Source organism: Neoarius graeffei, chromosome 17 (assembly GCF_027579695.1).
Source record: "Neoarius graeffei isolate fNeoGra1 chromosome 17, fNeoGra1.pri, whole genome shotgun sequence".
Taxonomy (NCBI): Eukaryota; Metazoa; Chordata; class Actinopteri; order Siluriformes; family Ariidae; genus Neoarius; species Neoarius graeffei.
Genome location: NC_083585.1, coordinates 30,124,644 through 30,142,206, shown reverse-complemented (window position 1 = coordinate 30,142,206; position 17,563 = coordinate 30,124,644). Strand labels below are relative to the sequence as shown.

The window sequence follows — 17,563 nt, the reverse complement described above, 5'->3', positions numbered from 1 at the left end:
GATTTTTCCGTCATAGCTAAAAAAAAATCCGTCAATGACGGACAATTGTCGGTTAACGCAACCTATGGTTTAACCATGATATTTTGGTTTTCTTGTTGCAGGAAGAGGAAGAGAGTCAACAGGAAACCCCAGACGTTCCTAGTGAGCCAACTGAAGAGCAGTCTGCTCCTGCACAGACTCCTCGCCGTAGCTACCGCAACAGAGAGCATTTTGCCACCATCCGCACAGCCTCACTGGTGTGATGCCATTTCGTTATGTCATTTCTTGCTGTGAATCATGTTTAGTGTTTTTAATACTTGGGCCTGAGTAAAAATTTTTTTTTTTAATCATTATGATGTAGTTACCTGCACCAGCTTGATTCTAAGTCCCTAAATTTGGGTGTGTTCTCCAGGTGACACGTCAAATCCAGGAACATGAGCAGAACTCAGAGCTGCGGGAGCAGATATCGGGGTACAAGCGAATGCGGCGACAGCACCAGAAGCAGCTGTTGGCTCTGGAGAACAAGCTCAGGGCAGACCTAGATGAGCACAGGCTCAAACTGGACAAGGAACTGGAGAGCCAAAGGAACAGCTTTGCTGCTGAGATGGAAAAACTTGTCAAGAAGCACCAGGCATCCTTGGAGAAAGATGTAATTTTACAGCAATCTCCTTCAATGCCAAAACGTTATCTTGTTTGAAGGTCAGCCTGTTTGTTGTATTGTACGTCATTGGTTTACTATTGTTAAAGAACCTTTCCCCTCCTCCCTTAGGCCAAGAACTTTGCCAATGATGAGAAGAAGTTCCAGCAGCACATCCAGAGCCAGCAGAAGAAAGAGCTCAACAGCTTCTTGGAGTCCCAGAAACGGGAGTACAAGCTGCGCAAGGAGCAACTCAAAGAGGTTTAAAAAAAAAAACCAAAAAACTCCTGTTAGCTAACCTGGAATATTTCATTTTCTTAATTCACCATTTATTTTCCCCCCTTTATTTTAGTAATAGCCAGTTTTAATCCGATAGCCAAGTCTCACTTATGCAGCTACTAACCTGGGAGGCTGACGGTCAAGTATTTAGTACTTCTGTTTAATGTAATATTAAAGCATAAGAATAAACTGTAGATGTTGGGAAGTCTGTTTTACGTAATCATAATATCCATCAGGCATTTGTCCACACCACCTGAGCATCCAGTAATTTTGTAATTTTCTCTCCATGGCTGGGAGTCAAGTGAGAACTGGCCATGCTGTCTGGGTGGGAGAGATGGCGTACTCCCTCTCCCCGGTCAGTCACATTTACTCGAGTTGATTGTGGGCATCTGTGACCTCGTGCATGTAAAAAGAGGGCAGATACGAGTGTGTTAGTCTGCCTTTTGACACAGCATGTGAATAGCAGTTCCAAAACTGTGATTGGCTGGCTTCAGGTGTCTACGAGAAGGCACGTTTTAGCCTTGACCCTCCCTGTGTGCTAGCCGTTTTATGATCGGGGAGAGCTGGCTCCCCGATCATAAAACAGGTGATCAAAATGGGGAAAGCTATAAAAATAAAAAGTCTTGAATATAATTGGAACAAAAAAACCGAGGAGGAAACGCTGCTTCTCATTCATTCATACTGATTTTGTCCAAATGTGTTTTTTTTCTTAACTCTTTCACCACTGTGCAACTTCGTATACAAACTGCTATATACACTATATCACTTCATCTAATGCCTCGGTCACAACCGGCCGTGCGTGCTCCTACGGCCGGTCTACGTGCAAGAAACGCACGGAGGGCGCGTGTGTGACGTGCTAATTTTCGAGCCGTAGACCGGCCGCAGAGGTTCTTTGTCATGTCAAACAAACTCTACGGGCGCTTACGTTTTTTCAGGGTGCAAGACAAACTTACGACCAACGTGCGTCTTTCTCCACGAACAAAAAAAAAACGCAGCGATTTGGGAAACGCCAAAAATCGCACGGCCAAAAAAATCGTACGTCCGGTTGTGACCTAGGCTTAAGAAATACCGTTAGCACCAAGTACTTGTGATAAATTTCATCTAACACAATTTTAAAAGAAAATATAGTGAACTGCAGTGTGTGCCATCGTGACTAGAGAAATTCTGCTTCGAGAATTCATAACACTTACGAAAATAAACTGAACACAATTAAATACACGGGTGCAAATATAAATTACAGGTGAACTACTTCTAAAGGCCTCTGCATGCTCTTGCGACAAGGCTTTCGCAGATAGCTTTTCGCAGACAGTTGTAATTTATCGTTGAGCGGGGAGTAATAGGCATGCGCGATGTTATTCACCGGCACAACGCAAGGGGGCGCAAAGTCGCTTGGAGTAGTTGGTGGGTGTGGTTAGTGGAGTGTTTATCCTCCGGTTACTTATAATGACTAGAACTGGAGTCGTATAGATGTACGTACTTCCTCAATCAACTGCTCTTCGTGCTGCTCCATCTTCGCTCGTGTTTTTAAAAATGGCGGTAGTGAAAACAAACCAAACCGGGAAAGTAGGGAAGCGGAAGTGCGTGTACAGCGGATGTAGAGTGGACCAATCAGAGCCCTCTTGTCTGCGAGGCTTCTGCGGTGGTCACAATTTTTGGGAGGTGCACGCAGAGCGTCTGTGAAGGTGGGGGGGCTATGCAGACGCTATCTGCGACGCCATCTGCGAGGACTGGGTTGTCAGCATAAATTTGCCTTTATTGATCGCCTTTAAAATACCGTAATCTGGCTTAAACGTTGCTTAAAAACCAACCATGATGGCAATTTGTGTACATTAGACGACACCATCAATTTCTTCTCACTAGATACATACAGGTGTGTATGTACGAACAAGGTTTTACACAGGTGTGTATGAAATCAAATAATACTATGTGAATAAAACCCATTTTATTGTAGCAAATTCAATTATAAAACACAACGGAGATTAATTTTGACAAGGAAATTCATGTTTTATCCACTAATATTTGCCGAAAGAAAGATGCGTAATCCTAATTAACATAAAATAGCATTGTGCTTATGTAAATTATATTGTAGGAAGTCCTGGGGAATCCAACTTCTCAACCAATCAACATATACAACACACAGGGGTTTCACTACTACAACGAGAGGGCAATAGCCGTCTGCTCTGATAATGGCGACCAATACATGAGACCGGTCATGTTGAAAGATTCCACGTTTTCCTGACCGCTATAGCAGTTTGCAGTGGTGAACAGGGTTAAAGCCTTTTCCCTATACATTTCTTTAAGTTTAGAGCTCCCCCTCGGTATACCATGCCTCTATTGCCTTGCTGGTAGCTTCTATCTTGTTCTGTACTGCATACAAGTTAGCTGTAACTGAATTCCAGTCTATTCATGTTGATGTGGACACATTACCCAATAATAATTCCACATTTTCTGTTTTTTCAGGAACTAAGTGAGAATCAATCCACACCAAAGAAGGAAAAGCAAGAGTGGCTGTCAAAGCAGAAGGAGAACCTGCAGCACTTCCAGGCTGAAGAGGAGGCAAACCTTCAACGCAGGCAGCGTCAGTACCTGGAGCTCGAGTGCCGCAGATTCAAACGGCGTATTCTTATTGTTCGGCACAATGTGGAGCAGGACCTGGCAAGAGAGGTGAGCAGAGCTGGCATCAACCGAAGAGCACAGTTTAAAAATCTTTCCAGCTGGAAGTGTCCTTATTGATCCTGTTTTGTTCAGCAAGACTCCTCAGCAAAACCCTTCGTCTGATCAACTGTTGTGAGTGATCAAGGTTTGAGGTTGATGCCTGAAGCAAGGCAGGATTTCCACATGGAGATTGATGGTTTTCTGTTTGTGTTTTGAAGGAGTTAAACAGGCGGCAGACACAGAAGGACCTGGAACATGCCATGCTACTTCGACACCATGAGTCCATGCAAGAGCTGGAGTTCAGGCACCTGAGCACCATCCAGAAGACACGGGCGGAGCTCATTCGCTTACAGCACCAGACTGAGCTCACCAACCAGATTGAGTACAACAAACGCCGGGAGAGAGAGCTTCGACGCAAGCACGTCATGGAAGTCCGCCAGCAGCCCAAGAGCCTGAAGGTAACACACCAACTGTTACCGTAATGCTTATGATAAATCTGAAAGAGTGTAGGTATAGTCCTGAACTACGTGACTCCCTCTTTCAGTTGGTGCAGTTCGTATACCGTGTATACAGTCCAGCTTCTAGACTGTGACTGGAACGTGCACTACTGAAGCCACTGCTCCAGAAAAACATACTTTTGTTTATTTAAAAATGATGTATAGCGTCTTTTTTTATATATATATATATATATATATATATATATATATATATATATATATATATATATATATATGGGTCTGGCTCAGAAACTGGGTACTGTGGGGGTAGCCCACTAAATATACTCCGTCAATAAACTATACAGTTTTGAATGGTGATGTTGGTTTTAATTTGAAATAAAATGATGAAAGAAATAATACAGATAAAACTAAATCTTTGATGTGAATATTCAGAATTTGGCAAAAATTCTGCAAATTTGTGGGAAAATGGCGGCTTGATCTGGGACATGATAAATGGCTGACTACATCGCATTCCCTTAAAAAGGTTGTAGTCCACTGAAAAGTCTACAGTTATCACTAATTGTATTTTAAGTTGTAACTTTATCCACCTAAGGATTGGTGCGCTCACAGAATAATCATAACCGTAATAAAACATCATGCAAGATATTTGATCACCGTTGTAACTCCATTTTCTGCAGACCTAAAACCAATACGATCGTGTGTTTTGATCTAAATGGAAAGCCGCAGGGTCAAAGTCACTACCTCACCAAAAGCAGCAACTTAAAATCACTACGCCATATAAACATTTAGTTATAAATCTGCGATTTTGTTTTTTAAAACGAAAGCTGAAAGTTAGGTATAGAATGTTTCTTACAGAATATGTTACGATGGTAGCTGGTCTTGTATGAATTTCTGAGCTATAAAATGAGTCGTGGTCTATTTTTTACCGTAGCGTGTTATTTATGTGCGGGGAAGGACACACATTAACAATTTGCCTGTGTAGAATGGAATTTTCCACTCCAACAGTTAAAGTTGATCGTGCTTCCATTTGCGGTCTTTCTGTTACGTGAGTGATCTGTTCGGACGTTATCACTGAAAAGGTGAGTTTTGACAGTTTTATTTTGTTTTAGTCTTGCAGTGTAAGGCAATAGAATGTTTCTTTTTCATCTTACTTTCATATTTCGTAGTGTTTGCGTATTTTTGGCCAATATTTTGCAACCATGGTCAATTTAGATCGAACTTTTGATAGAATCTACAGCCAGTCATTTTGCCCCGCCCCCGCCTCGCACTCCGTCCGGTGCGGTAGTGATGTCCCGTTGCTCTCACACCGCAGCAGAGACCCGCGCGACCTTCAGCCGGTACAGTTGCTGTTCTTTTACCAGCGCCGTTATTCTCATCTTTCCGGTGTGTTCTTGATTTTTCCATTGTGTCCTATTTCGCCATATCAAATACCCAAAATTTATCATATTATTCATATTTAAGTGAATAATCAATTCAGTCATCATAACTTGGCATTTTTAACCCAAGCAATCAGAAAGAGGAAATTTATTCAATATTTTCACTCATCTGTGAAGGAGGGGCTTTAAAGTGCTGATGACACGTTTTTGACATCTTTGGCGATGTTTTATAACATAAAAAGTAATTCCCGATGATCCATATATTAATTCACGAAGGCGCCTATTTTACAAGTTATGATAAACGCGGGCGGCACGGTGGTGTAGTGGTTAGCGCTGTCGCCTCACAGCAAGAAGGTCCTGGGTTCGAACCCCGGGTCCGGCGAGGACCTTTCTGTGTGGAGTTTGCATGTTCTCCCCGTGTCCGCGTGGGTTTCCTCCGGGTGCTCCGGTTTCCCCCACAGTCCAAAGACATGCAGGTTAGGTTAACTGGTGACTCTAAATTGACCGTAGGTGTGAATGTGAGTGTGAATGGTTGTCTGTGTCTATGTGTCAGCCCTGTGATGACCTGGCGACTTGTCCAGGGTGTACCCCGCCTTTCGCCCGTAGTCAGCTGGGATAGGCTCCAGCTTGCCTGCGACCCTGTAGAAGGATAAAGCGGCTAGAGATAATGAGATGAGATGAGATGATAAACGCGGCTATTTGGGCAAATTTGACAGGGCTGCAGCACCCAGGAGACGGAGGAGGAGGAGGAGCTATATGACGTCAGCGAAAGAACCTTCCTCCTAACTTACCAGTTTGTTGTTGATGCGACAGATGTTCAGTTTGTCATTATTATTATACATTATTTTATATATATATTTTTATATATATATATATATATATATATATATATATATAAAATAAAGTTATTGTGCCTTCGCGTTGTGTTGCCAGCTTTTGCTCCAAAACCTACAAGGATGGGGTAAGTTTATTCAAGTTTCCCAGAGATCCCGAGCTGCATGTGAAGTGGGTGAAGCAAGTCAGGCGCACTCGTGACAAGTGGGAGCCCTCACCAACATCCGTCCTGTGCTCTGAACACTTCGATTTGGATTGTTTTGACACCCTTCCCAGCTTAAAAGAATCTCTTGGGTGTTCAGCACAAACGTGTGTTACTACCATCAGCAGTGCCTACACAGTGTTGCCAGATTGGGAGGTTTCCCACCCAGTTGAGCGGTTTCAAGTGCATTTCGGTGGGTTTTGAACATATTTTGGGCTGGAAAACTTCAGCAGTATCTGGCAACAGATACTGCTGAAGTTTTCCAGCCCAAAATATGTTCAAAACCCACCGAAATGCACTTGAAACCGCCCAACTGGGCGGGATTCCTCCCAATCTGGCAACACTGCCAGTATTCCGGAGGGAGTCTACGAGTAGCTATGCCAGATCCAAAGACAGTCCTCCTGTCAGAACATGTGTTGTGAAATGACATAAGATAAAGGTACGTAGAGCTATAGATTCTACATGATAATCATAAATGTAATCATAAAGTCGGAGTGATATCAGTCATGTATTTGCTTGTGAAAGCTTGCGGCTTTCATGTAACTGCCGCCTAGCAACGAGAGGCAAAGGGTAAAGAGGGTAGGCTATCATAGATTCTATTCGTAAGAGATCAACACAATTCTAGACTCCCAGAAGAGGAAGAGCTAGCACTAGAGAGTTCACCGGCGTTTTCATGCGCCATTTCCATTGAGTAGAACCAGAGTAGAACAGCCAGTGAACCGCAGCGTGTTCTCCCGCTGACGTCACAACATGGCCGCGAGCCACGGACCCAGTTTTCTTGCGCTGTGCAATTAAAAGTTGGATATTTGCGTAACAACAGCTTCTTTTCACGTAATTATAACATAAATCTAACATGTTTGCCATGTTGTATAGTTTATTTAAGAAATTGCATAGAGTCATGTTCGTGTCATCAGCCCTTTAATTCTTCATGATGGAGTTATTTTATATCTAAATCAATTCTGCAAAAGCATTTGAATTGTAATCAAAAAAATTTTCCACAGTGGAGGCCAGATAAAGCAAGATACTATCTTTATTCTTATTAAATGTGACAAAAGAAACATTGAGTGTTAGGTAAATGCAAAAAAAAAAGTAAAATTAGAAATTTTATTTTTTGACCATAATGTCCCAAATGAGAGACCAGTTTCTGAGACGGACCCATAAACATTTTTCTGTTAAAATTAAACTACATGAGTGAAACCACACAACCTTGTACGCTAAACTGTTTTCAGGACGAATGCTGTTGAGGCAATTTTTGTGCTGCCTCAACAGCATTGTGTGGTAGAGTAGGTTCAGCACTGCTGCCTCCAGTGGCTTCACTGTGGTATTACACTCTACCTGGGAAAAGAGATGTGTGAGATCTTACCTTTCTGTTAAATGACTTGTTGGAAAAATCCATCTCAGTATATATATATTTTTTCCCCCAGTCAATATTATTGATTTGTTCAGACTAATTGTTGCAGTCCTAATGTCGGTTCACTCTCACTGTTCTTCCATCAGCCTAAAGAGGTTCAGATCAAGAAGCAGTTTCAAGAAACCTGTAAAATCCAGACACGGCAGTACAAGGCCCTGAAGAACCAACTGCTGGAGAGCACACCCAAGTCAGAACACAAAACCATGCTGAAGAGGCTGAAGGAGGAGCAGACACGCAAGCTGGCCATCCTCGCTGAGCAGTATGACCATTCAATCAACGAAATGCTTTCTACACAGGCTGTGAGTGATGCAGTCATCACTGGAATTCTGTGCAAGGAGATGATTTTGATGAAATTTTACTGAAATGGTAAATTTTTCTGCCCGTCACAGTTGCGGCTGGATGAGGCACAGGAGTCTGAGTGTCAGGTATTGCGGATGCAGCTGCAGCAGGAGCTGGAGCTGCTGAACGCGTATCAAAGTAAGATTAAGATGCAGACGGAGTCACAGCAGGATCGAGAGAAGAAGGAGCTAGAGCAGCGAGTATCTTTGCGCAGGGCTCTGCTGGAGCAGAAGGTCTGAGGCATTGCACAAACACGCACACAAGCACTCATCACTTAATAGAGAGTGGAAAATACAGGCTGCTTTTGACCTGAGAGCTATATAGTGTACATGTTTTATGGTTCTTCGGGAGTTGCCAGTCCTGTTGAGCTTCATCTTTTACTCAAATAATTATCTATTTTTGCACGGACATCTTTTAGTCCTAAACGTGGATACCAAGAGTGCTAGTGTCAGACCTACACACACACACACACACACACACACACACATCCAGGCTAGGTTACTGCAGTGGGCAAATGGAAGATGGGCACAGGGCATTGGATGAAGCACACATGGTCTTAATGGTACATGCCCACTAGTAATTTGTAACCACACCTCCACACTCTGCTTGGCATTTTTCTGGGTGTGGTTTTGATCGTTGTTGAGGGAATCAAGTCAAGTATCAAACCATACTGAATACTACTTTAGGAAAAAAAAAAAAACTTAATCATAATGTGCATCAGCCATCCATTTGCTGTGGCACAGTGTACTTAATTGATACCATACACTGTTTGTCTCCACTTCTGTCATATTTGCCTTCAAAATATTTTGATATCGGGTCGATTTGACTTGATCAGAATCTGGAAGCTACACTACCGGTCAAAGGTTTGGGGTCACCCAGACAATTTTGTGTCTTCCATGAAAAGTCACACTTTTATTTCCCACCATAAGTTGTAAAATGAATAGAAAATATAGTCAAGACATTTTTCTGGCCATTTTGAGCATTTAATCGACCCCACAAATGTGATGCTCCAGAAACTCAATCTGCTCAAAGGAAGGTCAGTTTTATAGCTTCTCTAAAGAGCTCAACTGTTTTCAGCTGTGCTAGCATGATCGTACAAGGGTTTTCTAATCATCCATTAGCCTTCTGAGGCAATGAGCAAACACATTGTACCATTAGAACACTGGAGTGAGAGTTGCTGGAAATGGGCCTCTATACACCTATGGAGATATTGCACCAAAAACCAGACATTTACAGCTAGAATAGTCATTTACCACATTAGCAATGTATAGAGTGGATTTCTGATTAGTTTAAAGTGATCTTCATTGAAAAGAACAGTGCTTTTCTTTCAAAAATAAGGACATTTCAAAGTGACCCCAAACTTTTGAACGGTAGTGTATACAGTCCTCCAATAGTATTGAAACAGCAAGGCCAGTTCTTTGGTTTTTGCTGTGCACTGAATACATTTGAGTTTGAGATCAAAAGATAATGGCTTTCGTTTCCTGATCTAATTCTTTACATCTAAATATGTCGAACAACTTAGAACATGGCATTTTTGGTGGCAGATCACCCAATCTTTAGGTGAGCAAAAGTATTGGAGCAGATAGTCTTCAAGTAAATAACACCTTAACTCTTCACCCCTTAAAGCAGTTGCTACAGCCACCCTTGTACATGTATATACTGTTCACCCTTAGAACATTATTTACAAGAAAAAAAAAGTCTAAAGACAAGGTTTTGTTCATATCAGTTTTCTCCTTTATTGTTTCAACATAGTTCTGACATTTTTCAAAAAGAGGGCATGAGACAGAATACAAAAATCACTGTTATGTTCCAACATTCACCAACTCACAGGTAGTGTCTGAAAGGTGAGTAAATACCTGTATGAAAACCAATCTTCATATTTTACATGAAGAATTCATGTAAAGTGGTGTACAATAAATGATTACTGCAACTTTCAATCGGAAGGCTTGTTTCGCTCTATGTATGTAGAGGTAAATTCCGAGTCGTCAAATGTCATCATTATGGTGCATACACGGGGTCGTCGTTAAGGGGTAAAGAGTTAATATTTGGTTGCATATCCCTTGCTTGCAGTAACAGCATCGGGCTGACAGCCCACTGACATCACCAAACTGTAGCATTCTTCTTTTCGCAGCTTGTACCACAGCTTTTTTTTTTTTTTTTTTTGAAGTTGTTGCTTGTTTTGGGGGTTTCAGAGCTATTAATTGTTTTCAACAATCATTCTAACAGGGCAAACCTGGGCAATAAGAAACGCTGGTCAGTCACATGTTCCAGTGTTTTTTGATTGCTGGAAAAATAAGGGAGTTCAAACCAAAGGGTGCTGTGTTCCAAGTTGTGTAACACATCTAGACGTATACATATGAGGAAATGAAAGATGAAGTTCTGTTCTACGGTCTCATTCATCTTTTGCTCTCAAACCCAAATGTCTTCCGTGTATAGCAGAAACAAAAGATTTGGCCTCGGCACTCCAGTACTTTCAGTGGAGACTGTATGTACATGCATGTGTTCAAACATGTACTTATGCTGCCTGCTTTATGTTGTTGATGACAATGTCCTGTGCATTGTGGCCCACAGATTGAAGATGAAATGCAGTCTCTGCAGAATGATCGCTCCGAGCGTATCCGGAGCCTGCTGGAGCGTCAAGCTCGAGAGATTGAGGCCTTTGACTCAGAGAGCTTGCGCCTCGGCTTCAGCAACATGGTGCTGGCTAACATCTCCCCCGAGTCACTCAACAACAGCTTTCCTGGAGCGCCACCCAACTGGGCTCACTCGGCTATTCCCCAGAGTTCCCAGTGGAGCTCTTGCTCGGGCTCTGGCCATCAGTACCAAGCAAATCAGGGAGGAGCGCCTGGCCAGCAGGTCTGGGGAGCATCTGTCTCAGGAGCAGCACCTCCGCAGTGGAGCCATGCAGCGGGGGGCCTCCTGGGGGCTGTGCCAAAGAGTAGTGGGAGTATGGCCATGAAAAACAGTCCACAGGCCCTCAGGAGGACCACATCAGGGGATCACAGTGAGCAGAACATGAGCAGGAGCACCAGCATCACGTCTCAGATATCCAACGGCTCCCACCTATCCTACACATAGACCCCAGAGTACCAGTGCCAGCAACCCCCACCCCAAATGCAGACAGGCACCTAGAATCAGCTGAATGGCACTCTCTGCTTGACTCTACCCCTGTTTTTGTCCCTCTGTCTCCCTGCTTTTTCTCACATGTAGCATGTGAGGTATAGATAAACATTGCTCAGGTCAATAGCTATTCTATCTGTGCATGACAGTTAATTGGCCCACATGCAGAGCTAGAATTTGTCTAACACTGCAGCTTATAAGATGCTCGGTTGATTTCTGTGAATCCAAGAAATCTAACCGTCTTTGCAAACCCCCACTAACTGTTTCAAAAGCATGTACATTATGTATGATGGATACAGAGAACATTTTGGCCATTTGATGAACTCCATAGCATTGAACTGAAGGATATAAAGAGTAATGGGACGTTGAACAGACATCTACACAAAGGGTAGTAATAATCCTAGACAAAATGCCAAAATGAACCCAACTTAAACATGCATCGGTTCCCATCCGGTCACATTGCCAGCCTGCTGTTATGCCCCAAGTGAATCAGGTCAATGTTCCTCTTCAGCTAGAATGTTGAACTGTAGTTTGTCTTAAAGAACGGTATTCGTATTTGCCACAACTTGAGTGCTGAGTGTTGTGTAATATGGGGACGAGAGTAGAAAAGTAGTCTGTAGTCTTCATTGTTGTGTGAAATCATGCACTCGTATTGCCAGGCATGAGGATTTTAAAGCGATTTGATTTTATTGTTTGGGATTTTAAGATTAACTGGTTTGAACGGACCTTGTCGTTTTACTGTCAGTCTTGGTTGTGTGAAGTCGGAGATAAAATACCAGCAGGTCTTTTTGTCAGCATTGTCATCACCCTCGTGTTTTAGAATGCGTTTGGGTATCCACAAAATCTTTTTGCTTTCCCTCGGGCATGCCAAAGAAACCTTCCCCACAAACCTGTAGAAAGCCTAAAACTATTCTGTCTCCCCCAACAAGTCAAATTTGAAGGTTAGAAGTTATCAAGCACCTAGGGGCGTCGTGGCTCAGGTGGATAAGGCGCCATACCATAAATCCGGGGACCCGGGTTCGATTCCGGCCCGAGGTCATTTCCCGATTCCCTCCCCGTCTCTCTGTCCCGCTCATTTCCTGTCTCTACACTGTCCTATCCAATAATAAAGGTGAAAAAAGCCCCAAAAAATATATTTAAAAAAAGTAGTTATCAAGCACCTTGAAAAAAGTGAAGGAAACATTACACGTCATGTCCTTTTTATATTTTGCGCCTAGATTTACTTGTGAATCGTTGTTTTTTGTTTTTTTAAAAGCTTTGCCATCCTATTTAGCCAAAGACATCAGGTACGGTTTCACAGTTTGAGCTCAGCGAGTGCCTTTTAATTCATGATTACATGCAGGGGTTTGAAAGTTTTACAAAAACCTGAAACAAACCTCTCCTATGCTGATTACTGATGCCTGGGAAAATCCTTTCTGTAGTGACATTGACATTTTCTACTATATACAATTCTGAAAAGTGCACAATTTTTCTCTTTTACATTTAAATCGGCCACAAGTAAAGTCTTATTTTGTGTCCTCAAAAGTGAAAATGGTTTAAAAATTCATTTAAAACATTCCTGCTTTGTTTAGGGGGGGATAGATTTATGGTTTCTGAAAGCTTGTCTCGGCGTATGTTAGAAAGGGAGGAAATGGACCAAAACCAGATATTTCGTCTCGTTTGTTTGTCGGAGTTCAGCCACGGTGACGTCAGTGAGGGTTTTTGCCCCCCCCCCCCACACACACACACACACACACACACACAGACATCATACCTTATTCAACTGCAGCAGAGTGAGTTGATCAACCGTACGGTTGAATCTGAATGCCAAACTAGAAACGGGTTGGAATGAAATAGCTGGAGAGGGGAGCTGAATATCGGTAATGTTTTTTTTTTCTTCCATATTGTGGTGCCTTCTTTAAAAGATGCCAAACAGGAGCACTTTATGTGAAATTTTTTAATCAAAATGCTTTGACCCTGAATTGCAAATACTATCCTGAATGACATTTTTACTGCTTCACTAAAAGACAAGCCAGGACACGGTGTCGAACAGCACATGTAGGCACATGCTGACCTTCAGCGTCACTTTTACTGCAGTATTACAGATGGACGGTTTGTTTAAACGATTCTGAACAAAGGATATGAGGTTTATCGGAGGATCAGTTATTACTGTATCGTGATTTCTAAACGCAGTGGGAGAATGAAAACAGGAACGAATGTATTTATTAGCAGCCGCCTCATCAGGGCACAGTGGTGTGTGTGTGTGAGGGACTGAAGTACTGTATGTAGGGAAGAGGACGGCACATTGTGTATCATTAAGGTCATAACAGCAGGCTGTGGGCAAATGGGCGGATCTGTATGGGAGCGGGTGCTCACTCAGGACAAGGTAAAATGGCTAAATTGTTTTATTTCGTGTGAATATGACGTAGTTGCCAGACAAAGCTTTAGAGGTGACCAAACACAGACAGAGAATCTCATTAATCGTTTTCATCCTCGCTCTCGCTTGGTCTTGTGCTCTGTGGAGTAGGTAGCGCTGCCTGGAGCTCTGGGTACATGAGTAGTGTTGCTGATGCCCCTGTTAGCCCTTTCTCTTGGACCTCGTCCTCATTTACTCATCGCATTAAGCCACGCTCTGCCTGGATCAAGTGTTTCAGCTGATGGATGAGTGAATGCACTTTGAAATAAAATTTGTTTGCTCTCCAAATCAGTTTTGTTTACACTCTGAAAACGGTGACTGACTGGATCCATGATGATTTGAATTATTTTTTTAACCTTTTAAACAGATACTGATGCACGCTTTTTGTTTTCCTTTTTGTTTTTTCCCTCCCTGTTGTACACTTGTGAGTAAAGTAACTTGTTCTCACTTACTCTCAAGGCAAGACAAACGAAATGAGGCACTGGTATTTTTTTTTTTTTTTAATTAAAATCTTCTGATTTTTATAACCCTAAATCCTTACTTACCAAAAGGCATCATCCTTCAAAGACAAAGTTTATCGATATAGTTTATTTAATTAATAATCAAGATGCGTAAATCCACGTACATGTGTGGAATGTTCATATTGTATATTAAGATAGATTAAAAGCATTAGTCTAAAACTAGTCATCTATGTGAAACCTCGAAGAGAAAGAGACTGATATAATTAAAAAAATAATTGGTGTGTGTGTGTGTATGAGAACTAGTTGATTAGGTTGTGCAAGTGGAGAATTACTCTGGAGGGGTCTCCAGGATGGATTTCAGGGATTTGTGTGTTTTTACACTGCACACTTTTTGTTTTCCCAATTCCATGAAAGAGTTCAGGCAGCAGTGAGTCTGCATCTGTCGTACTCGTCGTGATTCATTGTTTTTCTCCGTTGCGTTTATGATGCACCTACTTAAGTGAAAGCCTCAGAATATAATGCTTCCATTGTACAAGAAAAGAGGTGCAAGTTATCGCTCCTGTCTCCTCCCGTAAACCAAGGCTACAGTCCTGATAGAGCAGTAGCACTGTCTTAGTTTAAAAGTTAGGCTGTAGACTTAGTTTGGCCAAATCAATTTTCTGGTTTTAAATGTTTATCTTTGTGGTTAAATACATTAACAACTCTGTTTTTTCATAGTTATTGTTTACTTCCATCGTCTGGACAAATCATTGATTCTTTTTATATATACAGTATATATTTTTTTTTTCCGTTAATTTTAAACTTTTGTCCTACTGACTAAATTTAGGGGATGTGTAATACTGGTATCAACTGTATACATATATTCGTCTTGCGTTTTCTAGGTGTTGGAGGTTAAACCTCCAATAAAACACTGTGCCATCTCACAGCAGCCAAGCTTCGTCACTACTGCAGTGTCTCCTCTCCTCCTCTCGTGAAATCAGCAGTGGTTATTTTAGGGTATTGCACTCTATTGCCAATGCAGAAAAAATAAAATGGATAAAGGGGCTCATAAAAGGAGAAATGGTACATTTCTGTAAAGATTAATGTCAGTATTCATTGTTCTCTGGTTGAGCGTTACCACTACAATTCATATGTAATCTGTATCAAAATGTATAGATTGTGAAACATGTTACTGAATGTCTAAAAGATTATGGCTTGAGATTATATTAAAGTATTCATAAATCAGAGGAAAAAAATAATCTAGGGTTTAATGAACAATTTTGCTTGTACTGTATTGTCTTGATGGAGAAATAATGGAGAGAAGATTGGCTGTAATAAAATCATTTTAGTACAAATGTTTGTTCTGCTTTTTATTTGGGTGGACTGGTTATCAGTCTTTTAATAATATCGTATGCTTATTTGTATTAGGTTTATTTTACTATTTAGTGAAGGCAAACTTCAATATTACTTAGGCTACGTTTACATTACGTCGAATCAGCGGATCATCAGATTAACGTTCTTAAAACGATTCGCGTTTACACTAAAACCGTTAGCCGTGCACACAGCAACACCAATACGCGGATACGCTCGGCTCCGCAGGCATCCTGCGCTCCAAATCACTCCGCCCTGAACAACGAGTGCCCTCTGGAGGGTGCGCACTCCGGCCCTGCGCAGCTCACAGAGCGCGCGAGTGAAGTGCACAAGCCACGATTCGGGACTGAGCCGCTGTGTGTGTGATCCCAGCGCACATCACTTACCACTTGCAAGTGGAAGGACGGCAAGCCTAAAGACAATCATAACTACACAATGGGCAGTATTTGCATCAGTATTTGCAGTATTTTCATACTTTTATACTCTTTAATGAAAGGTGATACAAGGCGGAAGTCCGCGCCGTTTTTCAGCAGTCGCGTCACATGACCAACGCCAGCGAATCAGGAAGGTGGATGTCACAGTGACGTTGTCCAATGGAGACGCCAGCTAGAGCTCAGCACAACGTATCCGCGTATTCTGAATGTTTACACAGCACCGGAGCTGACACGATCTGGATTGAATACGTGGACCCTGGCGGATTCCCGTTTCCAGGCGGTTTAATGTAAACGGACAGTGCATCCGCAAAGAAAACGAGACAGATACGGTCTAATGTAAACGTAGCCTTAATCCTCTTCACCCCGAGTGGGGCATAAGGCCAATAACAAGCGCCTCCACTTTTGACGGTCTTTAGCAAGAAGCGTCTCGCCCCATGATAGACGTGCAAGATGGCTCGGGAATGTCTTACGTATGGACCAACGGTGGATCTCCAAAGTTGCCCTAATGTGGACACCCCCTGGAAGGCGGAAGCCTGGAAGACCTAAGACCACTTGGAGAAGAACCAGACTTCAATATTGGGTACATGTAATGTATTTTTTTGTTTGTTTGTTTGTTTGTTTGTTTTCTCATTGTGCTTTTTGACATCAGTCTGCACAAAAGAACCTGTAATGAAAAAGCATGAACTGTTTTTTGTTTGTTTGTGCAGACATCAGAAGACACCAGAGCAGCTCCAAGGTGCCTTGGCCTCAGTTCTCTGGAGGGATGGACACCATTGTTCCAAAACCTGTTACGTTTTTTAAATGATGGTTGAAAACGCTGTCTAAAACAGCATTCCGATATCTCCCATAGGTTTTTAACCAGATTAGGATCTGGTGCCTGTGAAGGCCATAACATGTATGACTTGCATTTACAATGAAGTAGAATAATCAAAAGAAATACAGTACTTGGAAAATTTTTTCAATTAATGTGTAAATCCATCCACCATCCTTTTCCCTGACTCCTCCGTTATACACTAGGGACACCTCATGTGCTTGTTGAGCACCCCATTCATCTGCGGTTATAGTGACCACTCTTCTGGAAAGGGTGTCCACTCGATTTTGGAGTGTAGTTGTAGGGATTTTGCCTATTCAACCACAAACGCATTAGTGAGGTCAAGTACTGATGCTGGGTGAGGAGGTCTGGGGTGCAGTTGGTGCTCCAGTTCAACTCGGTGGGGTTGAGGTCAGGGCTCTGTATAGGTCAGTGAAGTTCTTCCACACCAATCTTGATAAACCATGTCTACATGGATCTTACTTTGTGCACAGGGGCATCGTCATGCTGGAACAGGTTTGGAGCTTCGGTCATAATTCTGAGATCCCGGGGCTCGAACCCAGGACCTTCTTGCTGTGAGGCAACAGCGCTAACCACTACACCACCGTGCCGCTCACTGATATTATTATTATAATAAAGGTTTCTATTCCTATTTACTATTTAAGAAAAATCTGGGGCGGCACGGTGGTGTAGTGGTTAGCGCTGTTGCCTCACAGCAAGAAGGTCCTGGGTTCGAGCCCCGGGGCCGGCGAGGGCCTTTCTGTGCGGAGTTTGCATGTGCTCCCCATGTCCGTGTGGGTTTCCTCTGGGTGCTCCGGTTTC

General features: G+C 42.4%; 1 protein-coding gene across 3 annotated transcripts in view; it reads left to right on the top strand.

The window, feature by feature from the left end:
* The window catches only part of taok1a (TAO kinase 1a), a 63,697-nt gene extending 46,414 nt beyond the window's left edge, over positions 1-17,283 (top strand). The window contains exons 13-22 of one of the 3 annotated variants that reach the window (XR_009656869.1): positions 102-236; positions 392-628; positions 749-877; positions 3,356-3,559; positions 3,769-4,008; positions 7,918-8,130; positions 8,221-8,403; positions 10,742-13,655; positions 16,347-16,510; positions 16,638-17,283. Coding sequence is in view for 1 of the 3 variants with exons in the window: in XM_060943997.1 (XP_060799980.1) it covers positions 102-236; positions 392-628; positions 749-877; positions 3,356-3,559; positions 3,769-4,008; positions 7,918-8,130; positions 8,221-8,403; positions 10,742-11,248 (1,848 nt within the window). In the remaining 2 variants the exon portion in view is untranslated. Of the gene's footprint in view, positions 1-101; positions 237-391; positions 629-748; positions 878-3,355; positions 3,560-3,768; positions 4,009-7,917; positions 8,131-8,220; positions 8,404-10,741; positions 15,481-16,346 lie in introns of those variants that run through there. The other 2 variants (XR_009656868.1, XM_060943997.1) reach the window with 2 other exon arrangements.
* The last annotated feature ends 280 nt before the right edge of the window (positions 17,284-17,563 follow it).